The sequence below is a fragment of the Tympanuchus pallidicinctus genome, unplaced genomic scaffold (genome assembly GCF_026119805.1).
Source record: "Tympanuchus pallidicinctus isolate F22 unplaced genomic scaffold, pur_lepc_1.0 scaffold12, whole genome shotgun sequence".
NCBI classification, from domain to species: Eukaryota; Metazoa; Chordata; class Aves; order Galliformes; family Phasianidae; genus Tympanuchus; species Tympanuchus pallidicinctus.
In genome coordinates, this window is record NW_026294637.1 from 3,248,012 (window position 1) to 3,262,638 (window position 14,627).

The window sequence follows — 14,627 nt, forward strand, 5'->3', positions numbered from 1 at the left end:
CAATCTCTAGTTTAATTTCCATAGAGGAAAAGCCTGGAATAAAATGTATCTCAGTGTAAGAGAAAACCTTGTGCTTATTTTACAAAAAAAGGCTGCAGCATGGCCATGGGCCCATCGCTTGCTTAAATGCACATCACTGAGTCCTCGCCATCTGACAGGTAGGTGCTTTGTTTGGGAGAGTTATTAGGTACCATTTATAATCTTTGTCTTAACAGCGTTATCTCCTCCCCTTAGTAGAGTCTGAATTACTGAATTAGTAAAGTCTTGAGGGATCTTTGATCCCTCCACTCGCTGGTTGCAAAGGGCCTGTAAGCAGAGCTAGTTCACTAAGATAAACAGCTAGTTCACTAGGGTGAATCCTTCCCTTTTTCCTCTCTGATTTTCCGTTCACCATCTGTGAAAAATTTTTTGCTATGGTCAGAAATGTAAAAATCGTGTATCAGCACTAAAACAAGTATAAGACTCTCTAGACCTGTGCTGTCAGCTCCAGTTTTAGTGGTAAACCTAGGTGTGAAAAGTGAAGAGGTGCAGACTGTAGTGCTGGCTGTGTCATTCCCCTGTGATCTCTAAGCCGCAGAAACCAAGTCCTGAGTGTGCCTTTGAAACAGTGACAGCTTCTATCTTGCACAACAGTTTGCACAGCTCAACTCTGCTGGAGCTTCTGGGAATGTACAGATTATTTTGATGATTCCTAAGAAATGGATAGAGTGCTGCAAAAAGGCCGTATTCATGAGTGTTTTGTTTGAAGTGGGATTTTTTCTGTCATAGTGTTACTGTCTTCCAATACAGCCTCCAGTGATCCTATTAATTGGAAAAATAACTTTTCTTTTGTGATATCTTTTATTTAAAAGCCTCATTCATTAAGTGCTTTTTTTTGATGGAGCATTAAAGCCTCCCACTAAGATCAGTGGATTTGAAATGGAATTCTATTGTGACTATTTTACTCTTTTTAATGTGAGAAGGAAGAAAGCATGAAAGGCAAGCCTGTTCAAATATTGGCATTCATTTTCTCTGAGTAACTGAGACGTTACAGTATTTAGGATAATGTCTTTAAGGAGGTGAACAGTATGTAATTTGCTTTTTGTACTGTGCAGCTGAAGAGGTTTCTGTGCTTCAATTCCTTACAACATACAGTATGTGTCACTAGCAATACCACATAATTTTGTAGTATTTCCAAAAGCCTACTGAGTTTTACAGTGACCAGTGAGGCACTAAGGTGACAACTTTCCAGAATGTCTTTAAAGAACAATGGCTGTCACCCTGATGGTGATCCCTTCTTTTGGCTATGCACAGTGGTGAGCTGCAGTGTTCTTCATATACCTCAGATCTGAGTAGCTCCTTGTCTAGAGAACACCAGCCAGAACCAGTGTGCTGGAGATGAGCATCCTCTTGCTGAAATTAAATAATCCTAATGACATCTTTACTTACTTTCTTTTTAATAAATTGCTTTTAGGTAGCATTGCTTATTAAGAGATGAGTAATTTAAAGATGTGCTCAGTGGAGCTCCGCTTAACAAGATTCTCTTTCAGAATAACATCTGTGACAGCAGTTAGTGTGCAACTGTAGGTCATGTAGCTCATAAAAACATTGCTCTGCGTTGAATGCATTGAATGCATATGTTGTAGAAGTAAGGTAATTCTCAGGCAGTCAGCCTGAGTGGAGTTATGTGTTTCCATGGTTATGCAGCTTTCTTTTACTATCTAGCTCACTTGAAGTTAGCTCAATTACGCATTTTACATCAAGTGGTTGTCTGCTTCATTTTCATTGAAGTTCTACAGATTGAATAAGCTATGGGAGATTTCTGCTTTTTACTTGTCACAGATCAAAATGGTGCACACATGATGCTAGAGGTGGTATGCTAGGATATGGCACCTTGTAGGCAATACAGCTTAATTTCACATCTTTGCTTTTATTATTTGAGTTTAACGCAGTCCTCTGTGTAGCCAAGAGTTGGACATGATGATCCTTGTGAGTCCCTTCCAACACTGATACATTATGATTCTACGACATGAATTCTGTCTGGTTGGTATGATTAATTAAATATCATTTCCTCATTAGCATCCACCTGAGCTGCATTGCACAAGTACTTAAGGGCACTGTCAGTACCCTGAATATTCATGCATTCTGCTTATAATCTCTGAACTCTGTGCACAATGGAACTTTTCAGAATAGCAAAGTCAACCATAATTACGCAGGGAGGCATGCTGGTCAGGTCTTGTTTCTCAGGGTCATGCAGTTCGAAAGCACAGCTGTAGGCAGTTTGCAAAGATTGCTTCTCTCTTCCCCTTGTAAGATACTGTCACATCAGCCACGAGCATTTTCTGCTGTAATTTATTGTTTCTTCCTATATTGAGTCAGAAGGGTATGCATTTTTTCTTGGCTAGGTTAAACAAATCAGTCATTTCACAAAAGTTTCCAAGTGATAGTTTGTTGTAAGCAAGACCAGATATGTTCTCTTTACAGATCCAGAGTTAAAAAGAAAAAAAAAAGGAAAGAAAGAAAAGAACAGGAGAGCTTGAAAAACAGCTTACAGTTTGCTTTGGGCTGAGATCTTATCAATGAAAAGACAGAAATTTCTTTCATTAGCGTGATGCCATAGTGAAAGTCAAACTGGTGTTTATGAAAGTATATCGCATGCTGCTTTTCAGTTAAAACTCTTGAGTTTAAATTAGCAATATTTGTAAAAAGCCTGATGTTAAGGGGTGTGGGGTACTGACTTTCAGAGCACACACATTAAGGTTTCAAGAACAGTTGAATTACAGGATGCTTGTCGTTCATCTCAGGTGCTGTGTTAGAATGGTGTCAATAGGAAACTCTCTTGGTTTTTTTCTGACTTTCATAAAAGCAAGAAATAAAACCCCTGGGGGAAAAACTCTCTGCCCTATCCTAACGCCTTGAATACTTGAGCTCTGAAGTCAGTAAAGCATGATTGTATCTCTGAATGCTGGAGCTTTAGCCATAGTGTTATCCTTGGCATCAGCAACTTTCAGCAAATTGGGGACAAACCCATATCTTTAAACATCAGATGCCTGCAGACTGACGGATAAAATTTTAGCAAACCTTGCCTTCAGCTTAGTTATTACTGTCATTTTGAACTATCTCTCCCTGCAACAGATTGGCCTTATAAATATTGTAGTGTGTTCAGGATTGGCTGAAGGGATGCTGTGACCTTCTGCCAGAAGAAGCAAGTCTCTTATAAAAGAGACTAACGTCTCTTAGAGGTCAGAAAAGTGAGATTTTTAAAGGTGATATGTGGTCTGAGGACATCCCTGCAAGGTCAGCAGTCCTCAGCTAAGGCATAAGCAATTCTTCATTATCCCATTCAGTCCAGAGCAAATCACAGCCTGTCCTCTGTTGCAGTAAATCTGTTCTTTATTCTGTCCCCATTAATCCTCAACATAGGGATTCTTTGGGCTGATCCTTCTTAGGTATTCCTACAGCTGCCCAAAGGCAAGCCTGCCCTGGCTTAATTTATTTTTATTCCTCTCTCCTTTTCTGGCTATCTTTTGTAGATCAGGAGTTGATGAAGTCCTTGACAGATCCCAGCACTTACTGTAAATTCATTCTGTTTTAATACCTCGTATTCTCCTGAGGCATTTGCTTTCAAAGGAATTAGACACCTGTCATCACCTTCAGTAGATTTCAAGCTTTCTTAGATTATCCTAAGGTGAAAATAACATTCCTGTTGAAAAATCATAGCTTGGTCTGAAGGTTGGAGTCTTTCTGTGAGTAAATTTTCTTTAAGCTGATGAATGCAGCTGCTGCCTTGACAATTTGTGAGTTTATTTCCTTCTGGATATCCCCACCGGCTTCCATGTTACTGCCAAAGAATGTGAATGGAGGCATTTTTTTTTTACTTCTTTTGCCTTCTCAAGTAGTGCTTAAACTGGGAGTTAAAAGAGCTCTCATTAGGTTCACTTTTCCTAACTGTTCATTAACCCCCCTCCTTGTTCCAGCGTTGAACAATCCTTTGATCTTTGCATGCGGGTTGATTTCTAATTTACAATGGCTATATTGTCCATTTAGTGTGTTGTGGCTAAACTACGTGGATTTTGCATATGCATTTTTGTGATATTGATATCATTGGCAGTGCCTCCTGAAAGGGAAGAGAACACTCCTTTGTTTGCCACCAGTGTCTATTCAGCCATTTGCCTGCGTCCCTGGTTTCTGAGACTGGGCAAGTTGCTTATGGGCTTTGCCTCAGTGCTTGCAGAGCAGCTCATGGGGCAGGCAGAGATCCGCACCACTCTGCGCCGCGTTCCAAAGCTGATCCTCCACGTTTACAGGTCACGTTGCTCCACTGTGGCATCAAAACACACGTGTTTTTGGAGTTATATCAATGCTTTTATAGGTTTTTTTGATTTCCAGAGTATTTGTGTTAACAGCGGTGTTTGGGACAAGTTGATATTTTCCCAGCATTCTGCAGAATGAAAGCTGGATCAAGTGCCAAGCTGGAGCAGGATTTCAACCCCTGCAGCCCAGCCCCATCCAGCCATGAGTGATGTGCCCTTGCCTTGACTGCCTAGAAGTTCCCTGTTTGCAAGAGGGCTGCAGCAGTTTTCCCTGCTTGAACACTTCATACCTGTGTCCAGTCCTGAGGGTCCTGTGTCGGGGTGAATCCAGCCCTGAAAACTTTTCCATGGATATATTTAATTGCTCTATAAATATTTGGGAGCAGAGAGACTGTAGCAGTGCATTTAGCTGTCCAGAATAGGAGGAAAGGTATTTATGAGAATTTGCTGTTCAGTTGGAGTTTGATTTTTATCCCTCTTTTAATGATGTCCTCTCTTCATCGGGCAGCATGAGTAACAATTCCCCCTTTGTATGTATTTTGTATCTATTCCTATTTCCTATTGAAATTCCTAGGAAAGAGACTATCCAAGTACAGAGATGAAAATTTCATCTTAAAATAAGCCAGATGTCCAACCTTCCTTTAGCTGCCAAGCCCAAAAGAGTTCAAGAAAGATGTTAAAATCTGTCTTCCTGGCTGTGAAAAACTAATTGCATAGCATAGGTGATGATCCCAATCTCCCAGGAGAAGGAATAAAACTGCCTCGGGCAAAAATCTGCTGTTATTTGTCTGAGGATTGGAGTTGGCAGTATCTGTGGAAAAAGTTTCACTGCTTGCCCTCCTTGCTGGTTAACAAATGCTGAGACAGAAACACAGACAAAGGTAGGTGAGTGTATATCAGTAGCCGAAAACCTTATTCACCTTATGAGGAAAGTGTCTTTTGTCCCTTTTTTGGAGAAATTCAGTGCTAGAGAAGTGCAGGGATGGATGCAGTAAGAATAACGAACAGGTGCACATATTTTCTTTCAACAGTAAAGCAAACACACATTTGGTGAGTACAAGTATAGGAAACCTGTTAATAAAAAGTCATCAATGTGAGTGACTAAAGATGAATATTAGAGCTGGCCTGTGTTGCTTTTGTCAGCAAGTTTTTCTGGTGCTACAGTTCTTCCTACGCAGAACTGAGAACACACATTGCATACGTAGGTATCTCCCTGTGCTGGGTTGTCTGAAGCAGGATCCCACCAATTCTATTTTAATGTTCCTTTCACATGAGGCCATTTTGCATAGGTCTTGCAGTGATCCACACAGGAAGGAGAAGCTGTGTGTGCTCCAGCCCAGAACAAAGCTATGCCTCTTGCATAAGATGGTCTTTGAGCAGTACCCGGGGTTTGTTTGATACTTCAGAACATATAATAGATGTTTAGCCTTATAAGAACATATAAGAACATATAAAGAACATATAATAGAAATAGATGGGAGAGGAGGTGGAGGAGTGCATGCATCCACCTGTACTTTTGCCCCTGTGTTCTGGCCTTACACTTATCCACACTGCATTCGCATTGTTCAGACTTCCATCCAGTCTCTGCGGTGCTGATATTTGGAGCGTCCTAAATCTCTGGTTTGCCATTTTTAAGAAGCAGCAGTCTGAAATGATAACATTTTTCAGGGAAAGAGCTCCACTGCACTGACCTGTTCAGAAACAGCAGAGGATAGAAAATGCGAACGTTTTGACACCATCCTAATTATATTTCCTGACTTTTCTCCCACCTCCTCCTCCCCATCGTTTGCTTGTGTGTGGCTCTAGCAGAAATAGGAATCATACCAAAGTCCTGCAACCTATTGTTTCTTTATTTTAAATACAAGGTTCTTTTATTAACTCCAGCTGGTGCACCTCGCTGTGCTCACTGCATTTGTTTTATTAAAATTGAACTGCGTGCAAGTAGGACATTGTAAATCACAAGTGACTGGGCCAGAGGAAGAGGGAGGGAGAGGCAGGGACTCCAATTGTATGACAACAAAGAGAGCATATAAACAGGCTGGGCCTCTTGGCTAATAGAAGCCAAAACTCACGAAGTACAATTTGCAATTGCTCCCAGGAGGACAGACAAGTGCCAGACAGTTAGCAAGGATAGAGGAGTGAATACTTGAATACCTAATGTGTTCTCCTACATACTGGAACAGAGCTTCTCTTTGGGTCTGGGCATGCAGTAGGAGCTGACTGCCTCCGCTGTAATCCTTGGTTACCTGATACCAGTGCCTTGCGGTGGTCACCTGGTTTGTGGAAGTAGCCTTGTCAGACAAAGTCTTGGAGAAGGTGTTTAAACTAAGGCAACCAGTTCCACTGTCTCCCTCATGAAGTGGGAGTATTCCTGGGCAGTATTCAGCAGTAGTGATTTTTCAGCTTTGCATCTTTGTGGCTGGTGGAAAGAGTTGCACCTCAGTCCTCTTGGAACCTCATGGACATTGAGAGAGACAGCTAGTGTGGGTGGACTCAGGGTGAAATGAGTCCACACAGAAAGACAACCCCCATGCTAGGACTGTTTTTCTGCATGCAACACTCTGGGAGCTGCAGAATGCTGACAAATGCTACTACTTTATGAAGGGTCTCTTGTTAATAAATTTGCTCAGCGTTGAGTCCGTGCTTATCCACTGATCTGCTGCACACTTCAATTCTGGCAGTTATTTTTATGCTGTACGTAAACACGTGATTTTGAAGCTGTTCAGCTTTGCCCATGTCTCAGTCTCTTCTCTTCTCCAGTGCTCCTCAACCTGTGGGAAGGGCCTCCAGTCACGTGTTGTGCAGTGCATGCACAAAGTCACCGGGCGCCATGGCAGTGAGTGTCCTGTCCTGTCCAAGCCAGCAGCCTACAGGCAGTGCCACCAAGAGGTCTGCAATGAGAAGATTAATGTCAACACAATTACCTCGCCCAGACTTGGTGAGTGAGGGGTCTTGGGGTGAAGGTGCCACCTGTGAAGGACCAGGTGAAGCCCAACATCTCAGTATATTAAAAAAAAAAAAAGAAAAAAAAAAAGGAAAAAAAAGTGGGGCTTCCAGAAATTAGGAGAGAGACACTCAGTCAGACTAAAGATCTGGAGTGGTTAGGTTCTTCCTTAGCCATCAGTTCTTGCCACAGACTGCTCAAGGAGAAGCACCACGCAGTGGCTAGACCTGTGGGACCAATAGGACTAGTGGTGGATGATGGATTGGTGGATCACAGAGGGAGCTGACAGGTTTATCTTTCTTAGTCACAAACAAACATCTCACCGCGCTTTAACTGTGGTGTGTGTAAAGTATGATATTTTATTCTTCTGTGCCCAAGGAAAATGCATGACCTTGACAAGTAGAGCATGACTGGCTTTAGTTTTTTTTTTTTCCTTCTCATTTGTTGCCACAAGAATGTGGTTTGATGAATTAATTTGCTCTGGGAGGCAAGAAAGCATCCAGATCCCTTCTGTGAAAACTTGTTTTTCTGCCACTGTCCTTCTCACCCTCCCTGCATTCACTGTGTACCTGGCCAAGCTGACTACTGTGGTAAGCCATTTGTTTTCCAAAACACTGTGTTTACGAGAAGGATCTAGTTAAGAATGCTTATGTTAATACAAAATTGTAGGAATCTGTAATTTTCCATGTCATATTTGCTTACTTTACAAGGGAATAATTTTTTTTTCTTCAAACTTCAGCTTTTGTCCTCAGTCAGAGCTCAAAGAACCAACCTGATTTCTTTACATTTCACACATAATCAGCAGTAAGACAAAGCTGAACTAAGCCATCAGTTGCTGACACAGACTAATTGCTACCTCCCACTGCTTTTAAGAAGAACAGCTTCCATCCTACCACCTCTTGTAGACAAAAAGTCTCTAACACCCGTGAAAATGCAGAGCTACTAAGTAGTAGAGAACCATTTCTAATCATGCTTTCCAGCATGATTTAAATAACATTTGAACTAGGACTGGACATGAGGCTTCTGAACTGAAAGTTGTTTCCCAAAAGTTCAGTAGCTATTTAAAAGAGTATGGGAAATTTTAGTCTTGCAAATACAGACATACTGAGGAGCTTTTAAGCTCTTTTGTTTAAGAACATCTGAGAATGCTTCCCAAATATTTTAGCACTAAGAGCATAGTGGAGGGAAAACATTTCGTTTGAGAAATAAGCCTTTGATACACTGATGAGAAAATAAACCCTTTCTAATTCACATTTTTGAACAAAGCAATAAAAAGCTCTTGTGTTCAGAAGACTGAGAAGGCTCGAGTCCCTGCTGAAAGTAATCTGCAAGTAATTTGGGATGCTTTATTTCTAAACCAGGCTTGGAATCACCAGGCCAGAAACAATGATATTTGATATTAGCGGAAAGATATATCATTGAATGTTTTGCTCTTCCTACATATATACAGATTCTCATTGAATTTTTTTTAAACAAAATTTTCTGTTTTCTGCAACCTCACAAAAAATATACAGGAAAAAATCCAGTCACGTACAAAACCTGTGCTGTCTTGTCCTCACTCTACAATGTTTCTCATCCTCTGTAATGTTTCTAGTAGTATATAAGATCGGAGTTCACCTTGCCTGACTTTCGTATCTGTGTCCAGTGTCCCTCAGTGAAGACACATTTAGAGGGGATTTATTTTATCCCCCAGGTACCTGAGCTGTGTTTCTTCCAATATGTGCTTCCTTTCTTACTTCACAACCCGTAACAGATCTTGGACCTGTAAAAAGCCAGAGTCCTGTTTTATCTGTGGCTCAGTGCCTTTCTATTACATAAAGCCTTCCATCAGATTCCTGTGATGTGGCTCTGATATTCCTGCAGAGTATCTAATTAACCCAGCTACGTCATGTTTTTGTAAACTATGGCTTTTTGGAACCATAGCTAGCAGAGAGTGCATCAGATCTTACCTCCTCAACGAGCCCCTTCACTGCTGGCAGGCACAGAAATAACTCTACCCTCTTTGCATTTAAGATGATCGCTGTTTTTTCTCTCAAATTGAAAAAAAATAAGAAAAAGATTTAAATGTTGTTTCTTTTTTCTCAGTGCAATTCCATTGCATCAGATTTTATCAGACCTTTACTTCTCCAACTAAACGCAGCTTTGGTGATAGGCATTCCCACCAGTTCTCTGTGGTTTCCTGGTGCTTGACACTGAGACTCAATGCCGAATACAGGGTAACATCACCTTTTCATGTTCTCCAACTAGTCCTTTTTTTTTTTCCAACCTCAAAAACAGGAATAATTATTTAGAAGATTTTTCAGTTATCACTGCATTCATAAGACTGCTACATTCAGTTCATAAATCTGTAGTAGCATAAAAAGCATTTGCTACCGTCATGCGTTTTTGTCACATATAGTTTTGTTCCTGTTACTTTTTCATAAAATCACTAGTGACACTTTAATGATATTGGCAACAGATTAAGCACCAGTGTCTTCATGCTGCTTTCCACCCTGCAAAAACGTTTTGTCAATCTTAGGGGGTTTCTGCCTCCCAGCAGCACTTGTTGTCCAACTAAGAAGTGTTATTTTTGCTTCCTGTTAATTTAGCTTTATATCCATCAAATTGAGTTTTGCTTTTGCTTCTCTGTAAAAAACATTTTCCACTCAGAGGATGATGACCACTCCTGACAGCGCACCTTAGCAAAGCACTGTACCTGAAAGCATACAGCTTTCATTTGTTGCTGTGCAGTACTTGTGTATTTAAGTCTAAGCTGATGCTTTAGGTATTTCATTCATCTAAACTTACTTGTCACTGAGACAAAGTAGGTACAATATCAGTAGCTCTGTGCTTGCACAGTCACAGCCAACTGCACACTAGCAGTAAGCACTCCCAAGAGCTCTCTATCCATTGTCTGATGTCTCAGTAGATAGAGCATTATCCCGCCTCCGGTGCTCACAGGGAGATTGGCCCTTCCTGTGATTTTGATCACACCAGCAGTGCTGTTCTCTAGCTAATCTGCTAGTTTCTTCTTTCTTTTCTTGTCCAAAGCTGCTCTCACGTACAAGTGCACAGGCGACCAGTGGACAGTGTACTGCAGGGTGATCCGGGAGAAGAACCTGTGCCAGGACATGCGGTGGTATCAGCGCTGTTGCCAGACTTGCAGAGACTTTTATGCAAACAAGATGCAACAGAAGAGTTAATGAACCTGTGCTACTTCTTAGGGTATTACAGCTATTTGTATGTAAGTCACGGACTAGTAGGTCTGAGTACTGGAACTTCATGAGTTGCTACAGTGTGGTGGATTCCAAAGCATACATATTGAGACTTGAAAACTAACTCTACAGACTGGATACCAAAGTAATCCATTCATCCACCATTAAAAAAAAAAAAAAAAAAGGAAAACAAAAAAATAGAAAAGAGTCATCTCAAGGAGCCAATCATTTTATCATGTTTTGACATCTTTACCTTTTTCATTAATGCTTTTTACTTTAATATATTAAATCATCAGCCACTGGATGGCTTAATACCATTAAAGGACAAGAGTTGCAAAGTGATTACATTGACTAAGGTTATAGGTGCCTCCACGGAGGAAGGCCTCTGGCAAAATAGTTAAGCAAAGGTAGAGACATTATTTAATCTTTTAATCTTGGCTTTCATCTAATGTTTTTCATTCTGAACAGTTATCCCACTGTTGAGTGGGCTTGAAGGGACACACGTAAATGAAAGGCTTAATTTAAAGAGGGGATTTACTGTAAAAGCTTGTGAAAACTGATAGCAGAGGATGGACATCTATGGAACTCCCACAGAAAGTTCATTGCAATTACATCCAGCATTCTGAGTCATATTTTTTGAGAGCAACTAATAGTGACTGCTCTTCTTTCTAATTTTAAAACACAATCTTCTCTCTCTTTTCCCCAAAATAATAGTTTCTTTTATGAAGACTAATTTTTCTCTGAGCTAATGAAATAGAAGCTTATTAACAACAGTAGATAGTTACATTTATGCAAAAACCATTTTCAACGAGGTGGGAAAAGCCAGAAAACATTGGATCCAGTAGAGCTCACTGAGGGATTGTTTGATTTAATCTCTCTCAAGCTTTTAGGAGGCATTCAGATAAGGAGAGTACCATGAAACTGGATAGGATTAGTACAGAGACAACCTTGGAACAACCTTTGTATGAAGGATGAACTGAAGAGCAGAACAGGTGTTTCTTGTCTTTTGGCTCTTGTATACATCTGAAGTTTATATAGCCTTTTGTATCAAAGTGCTACGAGTGGTGCAAGGCATTCAAGATGAAACCCTGAGTGTGCTGAAGCCCTAAGGCCAAGGGCTTCTGTTGCCTTCAGTAAAGGTTAGGATTTTGTTCACTGTATTGTCACGTTTTCTTTTGTGGTGCTATCAGGTTTGGTGCTATCAGATTGGTGCTATCAGAGCACTTAGAAAGTGCTGCATATATGATATCCTCTTCCATGTGTCTGCACTTTAAACCAAACTCCTCTCTGATATGTGAGACTTGAAACGGGAGCTCTACCCAGGGCAGAGTTTGTCCCCACCGCTAGTCCTGCAGATCAGTGTCTCTCTATCGTATCTTGCTCCAACATGTATCATTTCCCTTGCCAGGCTCCAAGGCCAGTTGTGCAGTGGTTAAGTTACAGCTCATTCTTCATAATATGAGCAGAGCCTTTTGGATGAATTGCAGCTTTGTACTCGCTCTAGAACTGTGTTACTGTTTTATTCCTTGTGGATGAGTGCAGAAGTAAGCCCACCTTTAACCCTGAGCCCACTATGGATTGCAGCTCACACCTGTCCTCAAGCTGTCTTTGTTGCTGTTATCTTCCTTTCAATGCAAGGAGGGATAAAGATTCTTAGTAACTAACATATCTTTAAAGCAACTTTTTTCTTCCTTATTCCAGTTTTCCGGATCTCACTGCAATAACTCATCAGCATTTTATCCACAGCTAAGTTTTTCAAGCACAGGGAGTTATAATTTCATTGACAGGCTAATCCTGTGTGGGCTTCACATTCGTATCTGTGCTTATTTAGTGCAAACAAGTGTGTGCACCCCAGAGCTGGCCTGTATGCACGAAGCCACATTTGCACACCATTTATTCTCAAGTGCCTGTCACAAACAGATCTGCTTTTCTGTGTCCCAGATGATTTTCGCTACCAGGGAAATGATTCTAACTCAGATTTTGTTATACTGGATGTTCTTTTGGCACCTGATAGTCAGAATCCAACCTCTCTCTTCTGTTATTCCCACCCTGTATCCCAGATGCAGAGGTTGTATAAATACTTAGTAAGCAATCAATGAAAAATGCTGGGGTCCAAGTTCTGGGTCCTGCCTAAGGAAACATGAATTTAGAAGGAATTTTTCTGAATGTCTGAGCACTGAAAACCACCTCGCTTGCTCTCTCAGTCCACAGATTAGCATGCATCGAGCTTTTTTAGAAATGATCAGAAACCAACGTTAATTAAAAACTGATGGTACAACACAGCTCCATTTTATTACATTCTCTAACTTCATCTGGTGACAACCCTCCCATGTTATAATAGCCAGAAAAAAAATATAAAAAGAATTTAATTCTGTTCAATACTCTTGCACTTCTGTTTCGTATCATTTTATAGGAGCCTTACTATGAATTTACAGCTATGCTCTGCCCTCAGTTACTCCATACTGGTGAAAGAAAAGCTGTTTGTTTTGGTGTATCTATGGCAATACTTTTTCTTTTAGTTGTTCCTAAAAGATTGACATTCTTTAGATTACAGTGGTGGTATTTCCATATTGTAAACAATACTCTGTACTGTTACTAAAGTACTGTACATTTCTAGTTGCACAGTGGTGTTACTGAGTGTAGATTCTCACTATCTCATGTATGGTGCTAATTTTGTTGGTGGAAAAGAATCTTAGCAGTCGATTATTGCTTGATATTTTATTATAATACAGGGATATATCCTCCATGGCAATAATACCATGTAAGTTTTTCATTACAGAGTGAAATGTATATATTTTTCCATTAGTTAATTTGCATATGTACTGTATCCATGGTAATTTTCTTTTTGGTGCTGGTTATAACTAGAAAAGATAAAAACAGTCAAACTGAATGGAAGAAGTTGTAAATGAAAACTAAAAAAAAAAAAAAAAAAAAAAGAAATAGAAAAGAGGATCATTCCATTTTGAAAACAAATTGAGTATGTTGAATAATAAATTTATTTTTTCCATAACAACTTTAACAAGGTTTCTGAACTTGAAAAAATATAATGCAAATCGAGCAGCTAGGATGAAAATTCAGAGCAAGGGGTGAAGCTGTAAGTAGTACCTAATGAATCTGTCTAGTACTGGACTGAGACTGGGATTTGGTTAAATCTAGGCCAACTATGTGATAGCTGTGGTAGGTATAAAAAGTTTTTTGTCAGTAAGAAATCTGGCATCTCAGAATTCCTGGTGTGCTAACAAATCAAGGAATGATGGGTCTTGTCCCAGCTGGGTTGCAGAATAAAGCACAGGGAGTGTTAATACCTGATTACTGTCTAGCAAGGTCTCTCCTCAGGGACACAACAGTAGAACATGTTAGAACGATAACCTAGGTTTTGTTTGGGAAATCACTGTGTATGACTGAGCAGGCTGCCAGGAAGCTAAAGCATATGCCTGGGGGCATTTTGCAAGTGCTTTTGAGAAAGGTTGCTTTCAATGTATGTTGGAGCTGAGGTGAGGTGGCAGCTAGCTGTATGTTAAATGGCAGCTGCTCTGCAGGTGCAACCCAATAACAAAGGTTGCTGAACATATGGAAGTTTATGTTGAAGCTAAACTAGGCCATCCATTTGAAAGATATCTACATAACCTAGCTGCATACTGCCCTGGTGTGAAATAAACAGAATTACTTCAGTGCTAAGTGTTTTGGATGTGTTTGTTGTAGGCACTAGCCAGTATCTTTGTACTACTTGACTTCCCCTTCAGCCTGGTGAAAATGTCATTTTATGAATGGTTGCACACAGGCATGGAGGATCCCTTCCTATCCTGTCTTACAAAGATGCCGTCATCCATATCCCATTTCAGTTCTTGTGAAAATGTCACTGTTGGAGATGGGAGCAGCACCTTTCTAAAGCAGTCCTAAAAGCAAGCGGTATCTTCTACTGCTGGTATAAGAGTCCCTGTCCCAAGATCATTTCCAGAAATTGAGCTTATACCTACTTTAAAAAATAGAGTTCATTTTCTGATCTCACCCTGGCTTCTTGGTACTGGCATAGCACCTATAGACTCCTGGTTTTCAGAGGTAGCCTGAGATGCCAGCCCAGCTGCCGTTACATATGACTCTTAACAGCATCAAAATTGTAGAAATTTCATCCAAGTGTTGCTGTATATTAACACGTCATTGTGTTTGTGTATTGCCTGGAGTCAACATATGATTGCA

At 40.4% G+C, this 14,627-nt stretch overlaps 1 protein-coding gene across 7 annotated transcripts in view; it reads left to right on the forward strand.

Moving 5' to 3' along the window:
• ADAMTS17 (ADAM metallopeptidase with thrombospondin type 1 motif 17) overlaps positions 1-13,403 on the forward strand; it is a 166,766-nt gene extending 153,363 nt beyond the window's left edge. For all 7 annotated transcript variants that reach the window (XM_052672570.1, XM_052672566.1, XM_052672567.1 and 4 more), the window contains 2 exons: positions 7,053-7,230; positions 10,267-13,403. In XM_052672570.1, the coding sequence (XP_052528530.1) occupies positions 7,053-7,230; positions 10,267-10,418 (330 nt within the window). In that variant the 3' untranslated portion in view covers positions 10,419-13,403. The remainder of the gene's footprint in view (positions 1-7,052; positions 7,231-10,266) is intronic.
• The last annotated feature ends 1,224 nt before the right edge of the window (positions 13,404-14,627 follow it).